This window comes from Leguminivora glycinivorella, chromosome 2 (genome assembly GCF_023078275.1).
Source record: "Leguminivora glycinivorella isolate SPB_JAAS2020 chromosome 2, LegGlyc_1.1, whole genome shotgun sequence".
Taxonomy (NCBI): domain Eukaryota; kingdom Metazoa; phylum Arthropoda; class Insecta; order Lepidoptera; family Tortricidae; genus Leguminivora; species Leguminivora glycinivorella.
In genome coordinates this window covers 30,767,619-30,784,483 of record NC_062972.1, presented here as the reverse complement: position 1 = coordinate 30,784,483, position 16,865 = coordinate 30,767,619, and the positions used below count along the sequence as shown (strand labels likewise).

Below are 16,865 nucleotides of genomic sequence, written 5' to 3'. Positions count from 1 at the left end.
TACCGGAAAGTACTTATAAGTTGTTATTCTATAACTTCCCGCTGAATCCGCCCGATAAGCATTTACATACCTATAACGGAGGGCCTATAGATATTTTAGGTACATTAAGCCTACCATTTAGGTATAAGTCGGTGACTAATGTCATTAGGGTTCAGGTACCACGGGGCGATGGGGCCTTATTATTAGGCAGAGATTTTATTTCAGCATTTAATTTGGAACTATGTCAGGTAAATTATTTCAAATATGATGAATTGACGTCAAAGTATCCAAAACTATTTTCAAATAAATTAGGTTGCTGTAAACATACAAAAGTTGAACTGAAAATAAAATCTAACACAAAACCCATTTTTTGTAGGGCACGGCCTTTACCGTTCGCGTTAAGAGAACTTGTAGATAAAGAACTAACTAGATTGACGGGCCTAGGCATTTTAGTTCCTATTAATTATTCGGAGTATGCAAGTCCGATTGTGCCAGTAATTAAACGCGATAAGTCATTAAGGTTATGCGCGGACTATTCAGTCTCACTAAATAAACATTTACTTGTAGAAAAGTACCCCTGCCCCGCGTAGATGAGCTATTTGCTAAACTAAATGGGGGCGAACAGTTTTCTAAACTTGATTTGTCGAGCGCCTACAACCAGTTAGTCTTATCAGAAGATTCGCAATTGTTAACAACCATAAATACTCACAAAGGGCTATTCAAGTATACCCGGCTCGTGTTCGGCTTAGCATCGGCACCGGCCATTTTTCAAAGGACCATGGAAACCCTACTAGCAGGTTTAGATGGAGTTCTTGTTTATTTGGACGACATCCTGGTAACCGGAAAAAACACAAGTGAACATGTAAATAAGCTAGATGAGGTATTCCGCAGGTTGGAGGCGGCCGGGCTGGTGTTGCAAAAAGAAAAGTGTTCCTTTTTCCAAAACTCAATATCGTATTTAGGGTACATTATAGATAAGCACGGCATTCATAAATCACCTGAAAAAGTGAAAGCTATATTAGAAGCAAAAATCCCAAGTAACGTATCTGAGTTAAAATCATTTTTAGGGCTTGTTAACTATTATAGAAATTTTGTAGAAAATGCATCTAGTATACTTAGCCCGCTTCACGAACTGTTGCAAAAAAATGTATCATGGGTTTGGAAACAGGAACACAGCGATGCAGTCGACAAGATAAAAAAGGAATTATCGTCGGATAAAAATTTAGCACATTTTAATCCGGACGCAGAGTTATTTTTGACTGTAGATGCATCGCCTTACGGACTTGGCGCTATTTTGTCATTAATAGTAGAAGGGGTTGAAAAACCGGTTTCATATGCTTCGCGATCCTTGACTGCTGCAGAAAAAAGATATAGTCAGATAGAGAAAGAGGCAAGTGCTATTCTGTTCGGAATTCGCAAATATCACCAATATTTATATGGACGAAACATTCCATTTACCTTAAGGACAGACCATAAGCCACTTTTATCTATATTTAATCCTGAGAAAGGAATACCTGAAGTTTCGGCAAATAGGCTACAAAGATACGCGATTTTCTTATCGGCATATAACTATAAGATTGAATATGTGTCAAGTTCACGTAACTCAGCTGATTTCTTGAGCCGAGCGCCGCACGAGAAACCGGTTTTGCACGTAGACGACATAGCCACCAATGATAATTACGTCAATTTTGCTTATGAGGGCGATAATTTTTTATCATTAAATGACATAAAAATGGGCACGCGACTGGACGACTCGCTTTCAAAAGTAATTAATTTTATTTTAAATGGGTGGCCTAATAAAATTCAAAACACACTGCTAAAACCATATTATGATAACCGTAATGAGCTAGCTGTAGAAAACGACCTAGTTCTGAAAGGTCATAAACTAGTAATACCGCAGTCTATGAGAACAAAAATAATTGAGGAGTTACATAGGGGCCATTTAGGTGCGCATAAAATGAAAGCGCAAGCCCGTGACAGGTTTTGGTGGCCACGCCTCTCACAGGATATCGAGGAGTGTGTCGCGACGTGCCGCGTGTGCGCGGCGCTGCGGCCGGCGCCGGCGCGGGCGCCGCTCACGCCGTGGCCGTTCCCGCCGCACAGCTGGCATCGGGTACATATGGACTTATTGGGGCCCATAAACAATAGAACTTTTTTAGTCATTGTAGACGCGTTTTCAAAATGGGTCGAATGTTTCGAGGTGTCTAATAATTATAGTACTCGCGTAATTATAGAACGGCTAAGCGAAGTAATGGCAAGGTTTGGAATATTTAACGTTATTTGCAGTGACAACGGGTCCTATTTCATATCTAAAGAATTTAAGGAGTTTTGCGCTCGTAATGGAATACAACATATAACTTCACCTAGTTATAGCCCGGCCAGCAACGGTCAAGCGGAAAGCTATATTAAGATTATTAAACGGGCTATTAAAGGTATAATAATGTCGGGTAGCAGCGGGAAGGATTTAAATGTAAAAATTCAAGAATTTTTATTCCATTACAGGAATTCCACACACAGCACTACAGACAGATCCCCTTCTGAATTATTATTTGGGCGGAAATTAAGAAGTAGATTGGACTTGATAGCTCCACCAGTCGCATCATCCAGCGCACCACTCGACGTACTCGTCAAAGAAAAACAATGTCGACAGATTGAACAATATCGTGGTTCCCGTAAAGTGAATTTTGCGATTGGTGAGCAAGTGTTAGTGCAGGTTTATATTAATCAAAATAGACAGTTAGTTAAAGGAAAAATATTAAAAAAACTTGGTTCTTCAGTATATATAGTACAGCTAGTAAACCTTAACCGAAATGTAAAAAAACACACGAATCAAATTTTGAAATATAAGGGGGAGGAGGAACACGTGTTGTATGACAGCCAACCGGCAGTTCCTGCGACGGTGCAACCAAGGGTCACTGAGTTGGCTAAATTGTCACAGCCTTCACCGGCAGCCGACTCCGTGGCAGATGACTTCCAGATACCCGTTATTTTGAAGGAGCATCCGGCGATCACAGAGATGTCACAAACAGCACCTCCGACTGATCACATACCAGATGCTGGCACAGTAGACAACCAGCCGGACCAGGTCGAGCAAGAGGCAGACGGCGACCGCTCTCAGGAGTACGAAGACGCTCAACCCGAGACTCCCAACAGTAATAGCGAGACAACTGTGCCTCCTGTCGAACCGCAGGCTACTGAGCCTATTGGAAAGCGGTTAAGGAAAATTGTAGACTATAAGCAATTCTTTTAGGCTAGTTTTAGTTAACTTAAACTTAAAGGAAAGTTTGTAACTTTAGGAATATTGGTGGAGGGATATTAGATATGTGGGTAGTCTTAGAAAGACGGCGGGCTGCGCACCCACCGAAATCAGTCGAATACAGCTATCAATGTAAATGGCCGGTGTTTAATTTGTCTCCGCTTTCGGCTCCCTTATTCGAGATTTAACAATATCTAAGTGATTTTTAACTTTGGCCTTTATTTTATTCTCGAAAAGGTGGACTTCAGAGTAGGCTGGGCCTCAATGGACTTCGGTTTCACCGGCATCTGGCATTACCGGTCACCCGTGAACTTTGTCTACGTGTACAAACTGTACACTCCCTTAGAAGGGTTTGAAGAAAATGGTTTAGTGCTCAAGAATATATACGGAGATGGGCTGGATTTGGAGTTGTCTATACGATTGTCTACACATAAGGTAAGCGGATCTTTGTTACATTATACTTTGGGAGTTTAGGTATCTTCTTCCCGATGTGGTTAAATTTAAGGTTCACCGGCATCTAGAACTATCGGTTGCCCATCAACTTTGTCTGTGTGTACAAACTGTTCACTCCTTTAGAAGGGTTTGAAGAGAACGGTTTAGTGCTCAAGAATATATACGGAGATGGGCTGGATTTGGAGTTGTCTATACGATTGTCTACGCATAAAGTATAAAGTTAGAAATGGACCCCGGTTTCCTTTAGAATGCAACAGCTTGCCAACAGACTATTGTTGCACTGCTTTTCATTTAAACATAGATAAAATCGATCCAGAAGGGTAATACCATAGGAACAACGTTGTTGAAAAGGAAAATTCAAACTTATTATAATTTCACAAAGTCCCCGTTTTTTGATAGTTTTATTTACGCCATAAAAACCATTAAGTTGCAACCTGGTTCTTGTTTTCCAGCGATTTTAGCATAACTTATTTATTTTCAGTTCGGCATAGCAGTCCTATTCCTCGACGATGGCCAAGGCATCATCGATGTTTTAAGAGAGCGTTTCCACCCGACCAAACCGGCCCGAGATGACGTCATCATCGAAAACTTCGACACCACGGCCAAAGTCACCTTAGACACGTTGTACTACCCGACTGTCACTTTCCATGCGCATATTATGAAGGTTAGTAAATTGATTACAGAGCCATGAAGCTAGCTAAAGAACCGCCAGTACCTACTTGATACTGTTCGACCAAAACTCCTGCTGATGAAGAAGTGTATGCTCTTATAGTTGATATACTTTCAAACTGATTTGGAGTCTTGAAATTTCCCTGATCTTTGCAAAGAAGTATTTTATACCAAGTGGATGGCAAAACGTAGCGTAAGTGCGTTTTCACATTATCCGATCCGATATCGGATGTCGGAAGGATTTCAATAGCAAAAATCAAAGATGGCGGCTGAAATGTATCGGTCCTACATCCGGTATTGGATCGGATAATGTGAAAACGCACTAATGTTACACTTTTTAAAATAGCAAATAAACTTCTTTGAAAAACTCCATAACTCGAGAAGTTTTAAATCCTCAGTTTGTAAGTAACAATCGTTTTGTTTCAGTATGTTGGCATAGACGAGGAGGACATATTGGAATTGAACGCGACGCTGCATCTACCTGACAAGCCTGCCATCGTTCTTACGGACACATTCGTCTTAGTGGTAAGTATTATTATTACTTACCCCTTCCTGCATTCATAAACATATCAAACTTTTGTTAAATGAGATTATTTTTTAATAATCACAGTGTCTACATGTAAATTGTAACTATTCATGTGCCTTTAACATAATATCTATATAATGTAATGACGCCTGTATTTTCATAAGTGGTAGGCAGGGCACATGCCACTGTTCAAGATTCAGTGCAATCCTTAACAAGGGGTTGAAAGAAAAATTGTGATATTGCAGTGACAGGTTGCCACTTAAATACATACATACATACATACAATCACGCCTGTATCCCATAAAGGGGTAAGCAGAGCACATGAAACTACTAAAGCTTCAGGGCCACTCTTGGCAAATAAGGGGTTAAAAGAAAACGAAACTGTCACTTAAATAACTTAACTTTAATATGATTCTCAGGGCTTATCGGAAATGACGAACACACTGAACCTGGTGACTCCCTTCCCGGCTGTGAGAGAGTTGAAATCAGTGTACACCGTCGACATAACTATTGGGGAGAGGTTCAACATCACTTGCTTAGCATTGCTGTCCAACGGCACTTATTGGCATGAGGTACGTTTACGCCTTTACACTTTTCATGTATACTTTGTTGGTTTGTCTGATCCTGGCAACTCTGTCCCTGGCGACTGTGAACCAGGGTCAACATCACATGCTTAGCATTGAGGTCCAAACAGTACTTACCGACAGGAGGTACTCTTCGCAGCTCTTAGATTGCTCGTCACCTAAGTTTGCGCCAAGTAGACTCAGTCTATACTGGAAACAATACAGTCTGCTCTAAGGGTTATGGTTCCGGCTGCAAATGCTAAAAACACCATGTTCTCTATTAGGTAGGTATAAGATGGATTTGTCAAGAGAGCGTTCATGGGTCTGGTGGCTGGTGGCCTGCTGGCGGGCCGACCCAGGTATCGCTGGGAGGACAGTGTGGTAGCGGATCTGCGTCGGCTTCAAGTCAGTGACTGGCAAGAGGCTGCGCAGGATCGGGACAGGTGGCGATCTCTCATTTCGGAGGCCAGGCCACTTTGGATCGTTGAGCCAAAATAGTTAGTTTGGTGCATAAGATTATGGAACTTTTTTTTAAATTTCAGATATCCTCAAAAATCTACTACGAATACGAATCCGGCGAGGACAACGCATACCGCTCATACGTCGCGTCTCTCGGCATAATAACGCCACTACGACAACTGCGGGCTTTAGAAGCTCGCGTGGCGGCGCGTTTAGAAGACGCTCTGTGGAAAATGAGCGCTGCCATAGCCATGCCAGAGTGCACTATCAATGCTGTAGGACGACTCGAGGTGGGTATTATGTACACTCGACATCTACGAATACGAGTCTGGCGAGGACAACCCGGTACCGCTCGTACGTAGCGTCTCTCGGTATTATAACGCCACTACAGCAGCTCATGAGCTGCGTATTTGGCATTATTATGGTGGTTGTTATTGTGGTGGGTGGTGGCTTTAAGGCTCGCGTGGCGGCGCGTTTAGAAGACGCGTTGTGGAAGATGAGTGCGACCATCGCTATGCCGGAGTGTACCATTAATGCTGTAAGAGGACTCGAGGTGGGTATTATGTACATTGTACACTCGACATCTATGAATACGAGTCTGGCGAGGACAACGCGTACCGCTCGTACGTGGCATCTCTAGGTATAATAAGGCCACTACGACAACTGCGGGCTTTAGAGGCTCGCGTGGCGGCGCGTTTAGAAGACGCTCTGTGGAAAATGAGCGCTGCCATAGCCATGCCAGAGTGTACCATTAACGCTGTAGGACGACTTGAGGTGGGTATTATGTACACTTGTGAAAAGTAATTGCTGATGAGTTGACTGCAAAAAGCCTTGCAACTGCATTTGCTCAAGTACTTCGGGTGAAGAAGGTTGCGCAGGCCATAGACACGCACGTTTTTAAATTAGTCGGCTCACTTTTTTGTATAATTTCCTCAGTTATAATAATCATATGCAAAAATACGCTTGTGCCAACAGCATAAAAAAACTATTCCAAATTTCATATCGATAGCATAAGTAGTTCTCGAGATATTTAACAATGTGACAGACGGACAGAGTCGCACCATAAGGGTTCCTGTTGTACCTTTTTGGTACGGAACCCTAATTAACTTAAAAAAAATCATTTTTATAACATTCATTTTAACCTCTACAGTTGGACGACCCCTTCATAGAAACCTCAGGCAGTTTGAACTTAACATCGGAATATCTTGAAGACTACTTCGTTCAGATGCAGTTCAAGAAGGATTTCGCTGATACTGAGAATACCGTCGGTGGTGGCATTCAGATACAACAAGGCGACCAAAACAATTATGTAAGTCATATTGATGTTTAAGTAATATAACTTCGTTAGTAATAGAAAATCAACCTACTAAAATTACTTTAATACTGACATATGTCTTGACAAAGACATATGTAACTCCGTATAGACAGCTACAGTCTAAGAAAAAAACGTACCTCAGAACCACATAAACAAGGTACAGTGGCTTAGATGGCGTTACTCCTTTGGGGGACGCTCGGCTAGATGGCGCTAATATTAATATTTGACATTTTAATACATTTACAGGTTTAAAAGTTTTAAACTTGTGTCGAGAGATGGCAGTCTATTCACTGTGATTACATATTTTACTTTGATCAACTCTCTATAATACTTGATCCTCTTTGGTTTTGATAACCGTCCAAAAATTACAAGTTTGTAATATCAATGATAAGAATGAGAGAAAATACCTATGATTTAATTAGAAGAATATGTTTGAATTTGCTTTTAGTTCTTCGCGACAGCAATCTGGCACCCATCTCCCGAGCGCTACGTCCGCTTCACAGGCCGCTCGGCGTTGTATTCTGTACTACCTCCGTCCGACGTGTCTCTTCTATATCGACTGGAGAACGGTCAGCGCCTGGTGAATGCCGACGTGAACTGTGACACGGCGCACTACTCGCTACGCGCTGACCAGCGACCAGCATCGCTGAGCGTGGCTCTTAGTACACCGCATGAAAACTTCCAGTAAGTACGATATGTTGTCAAGAAATCTCTTAAATGACGCTTCAGGCACATTTCGGACAGTGGCGATCAAATATATGAAAGAGGCGCGTTCCTAGCACATATTCTAAGCTTGTGTAAGTGAACGCTTACCATGCTTGTATGAGTGAGATATGACAGGTCAACTGTTCGCGTTTTCAACAGGCGGTAACTGTGAGGTAACCGAGAGGAGGTGGGCGGCACTTTCAGCGGGGAGCGGGAGTGGCCATACTGTACGATAGTACTCCTTATTATACTGTGCTTCAGACATCTAATACTTATCGCCCAAGCGTTCTCTGATCACTAATCGTTGCTGGTAATAAGATTTTTTGTTTTTACAGAACCATGAAACTGATTGGTGAAGTGGAGAATGACATCGTCACGGGATCATTCGTCACTGATACCACGGAGTACGGGATTTCTGGACAAGTTCTCAACCGAGATCCACTCGAGGTAATTTAGTTTTTTTATTCATTTTTACTCAAGTCTAGATTTGGTTAAGTAAGGACTTATTTTTATTTAGTTAAAGTAGTGGTGAGGGTGTTACAATTGGTGCCGTGACCAGGATACTTACTTGATATCGTCTTTTAGATGTCACTAACATTGGTCCCGAAAGGCAACGGTTCCCCGCTGACAGTTCGCATGAAGACAGAATCATCGGAAACGCTTTACGCTGTGACGGCGCAGTTGGCTGGCGCAGTCACCGCCACAGTACGCGCCCGCGCTGAATTGGAAGCAAATTACACCGATCTTAGCGCCACGGTATGTTTCTTTCTTTCTAAATACATTTTTTTAATAGGCCGTTTATGTGTCCCGCTACCGGCCATAGGCCTCCTCCCGTGATTTCCACAGCTCCCCTTGAAGCTGCTATTTCATGAAGGCATCAAGGTCGACTCGCCATCTCCGTCTGGGCCTGCCACGTCTGTGATTAAGGCCAATATTAGACTATTATGTATTTATCACAGAAGTATGATCATAATTGTATGCTTGCTGTCAAATAGGATTAAACTTCTAGACAATATTAATCATAGGTTGTTCAATCTATACGTTTCTATGACAGTCTAATATCGGCCTAAGGTCCAAACCTCCCTATGATATTTTTTTAGTATGAACACGGCACGCAGGAGTTGAAAACGCATGGCGTGTCATCACGGATACTAGTCGTAATAATCGTGCAGTATTTTTTGTATGATGGACAAATATTAAGCCAATATTTTTGACAACTGTAAAACTATTTCAGATCGACATGCCGGAGTCAAAAGGCAAGGAGTACTACTTCAAGTCGCGAGTGGATTCCTACCCTGACCTCCGACGTGTCATGAAAGTCGACGCAGTTACTCCGATAAAACGGCTCAGCTCGATCAAGGGAGACACAGATTTCCTGTAAGGAATTTAATACCATTGTATACTTACTAAATAATTGCTCCCAAATTTCACACTTACGACTCAATTTTGTCACAGACGCATTGCGGACCCTTCAAAGTTACTATACTCCGTACGACTATATTTTTCAGTTCGTGACTAACAGAATGAGCAAGGAATGACAAAGGTTTTATTTAAACATTATTTGGCCATGTACTGTACATTTTAAATACAAGTGTGTTATCTTATTATTTTATTTCTTTATGTTTTGGGATGTTACGATTTCTAATGTTTGGCATTTTTTCTTAGCTTCGGCCCGAAAACTGGGTACCTTATATGCAAATACGATTTGCCAGACATGAAGGGCAACGGAGACTTGAGTTGGAGTTTCCTGATTGGCGATCTCTATATAAAGGTAACGTAATATAAATATTGACTTGGCAGGGTCGTCATGTAAAAGTCTCTGAATCACGACTACATCTACTTATATATACCTACATTGGTTTACATACTCGTACCTATCTAATAACAATGAATTAAAGTAACTAATAAAGGTAACATAGATATATAAACAATTCGCCGTTTATATTAAAGTTGCTTTTTTTTAATTCTGCAACTAAGACTATTTTTATATATAAATTAAATCCCGCAGGCACTAGGCAAACAGAACCTCAAAGATATTAAGAAGAGCGTTGACTTAGACATCTATTTTGGCAACAACACTACCCCAGAGGGACTCATAAAGAATGATGCCGGTTTCAGAATGGATCTGGACCACATTTGGCAGTAAGTTTATAGTTGTTTTTATCACGTGTAGAAAAAATATTGTCTTTAGAAAGGTTTGACTTAATCAATATTACTTTTTTCAGAATCGGTGCAAACGCGTCCTTTGGTCTCGCTATGAACCAACGAATCAACCTCATCATCAATGCGATCCTGCCGAAACCTAACTTGGACGTCCATACGATCTACGTCGATGGCAGTGTTACCGGGCCTCGAGGCGAAGGGAAAGATCTAGTAGCAGAGTATAGGACCGATGTTACTGGCATTCTGACTGGAGTGAGAGGCAATGTGAGTATTAATACAGAATTTCGGAGTTGGTACATCCAACAACTCCAGTAAGGTACTAACTTTTGAATGTTACAATATTACAGAGTACGCAGCGCAGTATACAAAACAAAACAATGTAACGACATAACAGTGCAACTAGGGAACAAATCAAATTATTTTATTGAATATTTTTGATTTGTTATTTTTTCAAGTAGTCACACTACTATATATAAATTATAAATTGAAATAGATATCATACACGAAAGAAAAAACGGCAAGGCCCACTGGCGGCCGAGCCGGGAATCGAACCCGGGTCTTCAGCTTACCGGGTCTTAAGCTGAAGACCCGGGTTCGATTCCCGGCTCTGCCGCCAGTGGGCCATGCCGTTTTTTCTTTCGTGTATGATATCTATTTCAATTTATGACATAACAGTGTCCAAATTAGTATCAAATTCATCTTAATAACATGATACTGATCTTGTTGCATTGTAATTCATCGAAACTATATTTCTACAATATCATTTCGTATCTACTCGCTCTTATATAAGTGGCATACTTAGTAACTTTTATTAGGTGACCGCATTTGTGAACGACGCATAATTGCTGCATTACTAGGTGCTGTTATGGTGCATTCGTGACAATAAATTTTAAAGAATGTCAGAAAATTACGCTTTCTCTCCGGATTAGAAGCTAATTACTAAAGTTTTTCAGATGATCCTCCTAGACACCAACTTTGACGGCAACGCAACCGTCGTCTGGACAACTGAGGAGCGCGAACACAAGACCATCAACAACGTCATAAATTACCGTTGGGATATGAATGAGACGCGCGAAGTCAAATACGTATTAAATAGTCCGCTTTATGTGGACGACTCGACGCTTGACCTTTACGGGATATATGAGAAGGACTTCGTCCATGGATACCAGATTGTCAAGTGAGTATATTACAAGTAGGTGCAAATAGTTACAGTAAAAAAAAACCATTCATTCAGAGTATTCTCACTACCGTGGATCGTCAGCAGCAGACTATAAAGTTATCACGGAATGAGCCAGCTGAAGTCAGGAATTGAGAGACGGCATGGACCAATTCGCACTCATCCAGCAGGCTGCAGTGACTAATTTAGTTAGATAGATAGATATACGTTTATTTGTTTGTCACAATACACACAGAATACACAAAAGAAATAAGTTACAAAAAAGAATTAGAATACATAATAAGCAAATTGGAAAACAGGAAATTACACAGATTTTTACAATAGCGTACTATGATACTGTGCGCGTCGCAACAAGACAAAGGGGTCACGGCTCAGTATTACGCTACGCCCTGAGGCAGCAGCACTGATATTCTGCCGGAACCGGATCAGATCACGATAACACATAATTGATTGAATAAGAAATATTGTAAAGAGATGAAATTATATACCTAAAATATCTATAAATAATTGCCTATGAAACGAGTGAGATGAATGCTATGATGAAAAGAAATGTGTGTTTGATCTGTTAGATCGATAGATAGTAAAATAATTGCTACAGCTAGAGCTAAACCTGAAGCTAAATCCGGTAATCTGCAACCAGGTAGCCATAAGGGATACCCAAACTTTGTTTTTAGTTATAGCGACTGCTCCAGCAAAGCAGGTCGCAGGTTCGAGTCCTGCCGGAGTTGTGAATTTTTAAATTTTTAAAAATATGTAGTATCGCTCGCAGAAATTTCTGCATGATAAAAAATAAGTTTAATATTATTGTTTACAGAGGCGAGATGCACTACCCAGGCACCACCAAAGTAGGCGAAGTGGACATCCGATACGGAGGCTTCCGCCACACAGACGGCCACTTCAACGTCACCACGCCCTTCCAACGGCTGCCGTGGCTCAAATCCATTTTTACCGTGAGTTTTACTGTATACTTTCCACCATTTTTCGCTGACCGAGGAATTTCTCAGGTACTTAGGTAGGTACCTAGAGAAAACTATACCTTAACCTGTCCATCGCATCACATTAGGGGAACGCATCTGATATTTTAGTCTACCCTAAATAAATGAGTATAGAGTCATGTTCTCCATGGCTCCATAGAAGTAAAAATTGATAATAGTACATATACTCAATCATAATTGAACACTGAATTGTACTATTTCTTGCCTACCCAATGGCGAAACGAATTAAAATGAGATGGCCTTCGATACGAGTAGGCCAGTTGTTTCGATCCTCTGCGATGTTCCTCATTGGAGAACGCCCAAATCCCCTTCATGAGCCCCAGCGATACTTTATTTCACTGAAATTTAATTCACATATCTTTCGTTCTCTAGGTAAACAACCTAGAAGAGCAATCAGACAACCACGTGGAACTATTCTGGCCTAACAAGACCGCCACAGTGAACACAACACACACATACACGAAAGAACCTGCAGGCTTCAGACAAGCGGGTGTTGTTGCCATCTCGCTCCCTCTCGCGAGGCAGCATCTTGTCAACACCGACTATGTTTACGTACAGGGTAAGTATTTTTTTTTTACAGCCTGATCGGTGATGAACCCTAGTCACGCCTGATGGAAAGGGAAGACAGAGTCTAAAATGGAGCTCACCGATTTAGTAATAGCCAATTGTATTGCATCCAAGTATTTTCTCCATCGAACACTAGGTAGCGCTGTATCAACTAAAACGATATCTGCATTGCGCTTACGACATACATACGTATAAGTATCACATTGCAGTTTTTGTGTATCTACACAATTCTGTATTATTTGGCACGAACTGTTGATTGTTATAGGCCACTAGATGACGGACCTATAACTACGAAAGCTTATATGTACTGTAAAAATAATTATTTAATCTTATGATTTCAATTTGGCCTTCTGACCCTCGAAAAATGTTCCTCTCAAAATGCTTTATTTGTATTTCGTCAATAGTCCACATCACTTGACTCATATATCCCATTTCAGGTGAAAAAGAAAGCACCGGCAACGCGACCGTAGACTTCGACCTTGAGCGCTTCGTCCAAGCATCCTTCAGGCAGATACTGAGCAAGAGCGAACGAGATCTGGACTTGGCTACTACGGACATCGAGGTCGTCAATGACCGGATGCCTGTTGGCGTCAAGTATATTCATGAATACGATGACACTGGTAACACGGTAAGTTATAAACCGAAATAAATGACATTTGCGAAATAGAATATACATAGGCACTCAGTGTACAGGGTTAGATTGAACCAGCGGCCTTTGCAGGTGCCTTAGTCTCTTAGCCACCTAAGTCACGAGCCTCATAGGTCTAATTTTTATATGAGGGCTCGTGGCGCTCTTTTAACTCTTTATACGTCACTGAACTCGAAAAATATTACTCTTTAGCATCATATTTTTGTATTGTTTTGTACAGAATTTGTAGATCATGTAGACAGGGACACTCGAATTAAATTCTAAGTTAAAACTTCGAAAACGACAGGCAATTTATCTTGTCTCTGTATTTATTTCATAATACACGATCTAATATCAAATTTTAATTTCTAGGATGTAAAACAAGCGACAGTCTTCCATCTCCAAAACGCCACTCGCTTCAACGTAACGGGTGTGATGGACGTGTTCACATACGAAGCTGGCAAGAAACTCAAGCTCACCGCGATACATGGCAACAGGACTTTGACGTTTGAGAACGAATATGAAGCTATCGATAAGGAACTTAAACAGGGCAGCAAGATCAAGTGGGCAGCTGACACTTGGATTAACTATGATTTGCACGTCACTAATATGACTTCGGTAAGTTTATTTTATCAACAATTAGATCTTCTAGCTTTTAGGCCATCCCCTGTTTCTTGGTGATTCTGGCGAGGTCGCCATGTAAGCTAAGCTTTCCGGGTTTTGTAATACGGGTATACTAGATTAAATAAGGTCAGGAGAAACTGAAACTGATCGCGATTCATAGCAACATGACTCAGACCTTTGAGAACGGATATGAAGCCATCGACAAGGAGCTTATACAGTAAGATCATGTATGCGGCTGATACTTGGATTAATTATGATTTGCACGTCACTAATATGACTTCGGTAAGTTTATTTTATCAACAATTAGATTTTCTAGCTTTTAGGCCGTCCCCTGTTTCTTGGTGATTCTGGCGAGGTCGCCATGTAAGCTAAGCTTTCCGGGTTTTGTAATACGGGTATACTAGATTAAATAAGGTCAGGTGAAACTGAAACTGACCGCGATCCATAGCAACAGGACTCAGACCTTTGAGAACGAATATGAAGCCATCGACAAGGAGCTTAAACAGTAAGATCATGTGGGCGGCTGATATTTGGATTAACTGTGATTTACACGTCACTTATATGAATTCTGTAAGTTTATTTTGTCAACAATTAGATATTTTGGCATTATAGTGTTGTATTTTAACTCTTAGTAATTCTGGCGTGGTCGCCATGCAGATGGAGTCCTATCCTCATGAAAATGTTCATGAGATTGAAAAGCATGCAAGTATACAACATACCTGTGTTGTCCCATACTCTTCTTTGTCTCTTTACTTTTCTCTCTAGGCACTTTACATTTAACAAATTTTGTTAAACGTGTCCCTCCTCCTCAGGCCGAGACTGAATCGCAACAGCTCATAATGAACGTTTGGTACCCGCTCCGCACGTTCAATCTCGTCGGCATATACCGCCTACAAGACACATTACTCGACGGCAAAGCTGTTCTCAACTGGAACGTTAGAGATGAAAATAAGACGGCTGAACTGAGGGGAAAATGGGAGAACCCTCCGGCTGAAGAGGGGAATATACATGCGGTCGATCTTGCACTTGCTCATCCATCCTTTAGGAAGGTTAGTACTTTACACTATCTATGTAGAATAAACCGTTGTTGATTTTTATAGACTACTAGACTCACTATTTACTCGACGGCAAGACTGTTCTCAATTGGAACATTCGAGAACTTAAGGTAAAATAGGAGGAAAGTGTATCTGAAGAAGGAAACGTGCCGCATGGTCATTCTTGAGGGTGAGTGGGTTCAGCCGACTTTCAAAATAGTGCCACAGTTCTTTAAACGACATGAAACAAGGTTTACGAGGGACCTTCTATGGGTTATTCCCTAATTTACAGATATCGAAAACTAGCTTATTCCCGCGGCTTCGCCCGCGTACTAAAAATAATCTTATGCAAACGTTGAACTTTGGACCCCCATTTCACCGCCTTGGGATGTGAATTTTGAAAAATCCTTTCTTAGTGCTTCTCTACACCGTATAGGGAACCTACGTGCCAAATATTGAATCTCTAGGACCAGCGGTTTCGGCTGTGCGTTGATATGTCAGTCAGTCAGTCAGTCAGTTTCTTCTTTTATATATTTAGATGTATATGAAACACTATCATAACTTTTAGTTAATTTTCAGGACGTAACCCTAAAAGGCACATACATCACCACGCCGTCCGTAATGTCCAACCTGTCCGTGGAGCTCCAATACTCTGACTATGACAACGAGTACCTGCGCCTGCGCTCCGTGCTCACCGACAACTCCAACGGACCCATCCGCGACTACAAGTTCGCTCTCAAGTGCACACATCCCTCCACCAACCTAGACTTGGACATGAAGTCCGATATTAACATACATAGTCGGTGGTACTACCTGAACAATTACTATAAGTTCCAGAAGACATTGTTTTATGAGAAGTTGAGGAGTACGAAGTTTTTGGTGGATATGAATAAGAGTTCGGTGCAGTGGGAGGTATGTGTATTTTTTTTTAATAGGCTAGTTTCCTATATTAAAATAAAATATTTGATGCAGTGCACGAAATAAAGCACCGCGTAACAGAAGAAAAATATGGACAGCGGTTACTTTTAAACATAATTTCTATTTAATAAGTCGAAGTGAAAGATATAAAGTAAATGAATTGACCGTGACGTCTCCTCAGTATTTCACAGTAATCCCATATTAAATAAAAATACAAATAAATAAATAAATATTGGGGACACCTTACACAGATCAACTTAGCCCCAAACTAAGCAAAGCTTGTACTATGGGTGCTAAGCGACGATATACATACTTAAATAGATAAATACATACTTATATACATAGAAAACATCCATGGATCAGGAACAAATATCTGTGCTCATCACACAAATAAATGCCCTTACCGGGATTCAAACCCAGGACCGCGGCTTAGCAGGCAGGGTCACTACCGACTGAGCTAGACCAGTCGTCAAATCATTATCATCATTAGGAAATCGTTTTGACAGTTCATAAAAAGAAGCTGATTTGCCTAGTAGGAAACTCACCTATTCTTTAGTTTAACTTTTTAACCGACTTCAAAAAAGGAGGAGGTTCTCAATTCGACTGAATGTTTTTTTTTTTTAAGATGAGAAGTTTGACTGTCGAAATGTTAAAACAATTTTATTTAATCGTATGGCATAAATAGGTTCACAGGTATACAGTATTTTATATCATAAAAAGTATGTCACAAATTGATGTCCAAGGTTCTCAGCCATTGAGCTGCGTCAGGAGTTTATAACAATAAATCAAATGTTTCATAACTTTGTTAAATCTGGTACACACTGGTACTGGTGT

At 40.9% G+C, this 16,865-nt stretch overlaps 1 protein-coding gene across 1 annotated transcript in view; it reads left to right on the top strand.

Annotated features, from left to right (window-relative positions):
* The window catches only part of LOC125242394, an 85,454-nt gene that overhangs the window by 47,508 nt on the left and 21,081 nt on the right, over positions 1-16,865 (top strand). Inside the window, exons 35-54 of the mRNA XM_048151196.1 lie at positions 3,473-3,670; positions 4,170-4,352; positions 4,784-4,882; positions 5,303-5,455; positions 5,989-6,195; positions 7,056-7,214; positions 7,669-7,904; positions 8,261-8,372; positions 8,511-8,681; positions 9,160-9,302; positions 9,591-9,696; positions 9,934-10,067; positions 10,151-10,352; positions 11,042-11,265; positions 12,080-12,215; positions 12,633-12,819; positions 13,265-13,455; positions 13,828-14,073; positions 14,892-15,128; positions 15,693-16,025. Coding sequence (XP_048007153.1) covers positions 3,473-3,670; positions 4,170-4,352; positions 4,784-4,882; positions 5,303-5,455; positions 5,989-6,195; positions 7,056-7,214; positions 7,669-7,904; positions 8,261-8,372; positions 8,511-8,681; positions 9,160-9,302; positions 9,591-9,696; positions 9,934-10,067; positions 10,151-10,352; positions 11,042-11,265; positions 12,080-12,215; positions 12,633-12,819; positions 13,265-13,455; positions 13,828-14,073; positions 14,892-15,128; positions 15,693-16,025 — 3,657 coding nt within the window. The remainder of the gene's footprint in view (positions 1-3,472; positions 3,671-4,169; positions 4,353-4,783; positions 4,883-5,302; positions 5,456-5,988; positions 6,196-7,055; positions 7,215-7,668; positions 7,905-8,260; positions 8,373-8,510; positions 8,682-9,159; positions 9,303-9,590; positions 9,697-9,933; positions 10,068-10,150; positions 10,353-11,041; positions 11,266-12,079; positions 12,216-12,632; positions 12,820-13,264; positions 13,456-13,827; positions 14,074-14,891; positions 15,129-15,692; positions 16,026-16,865) is intronic.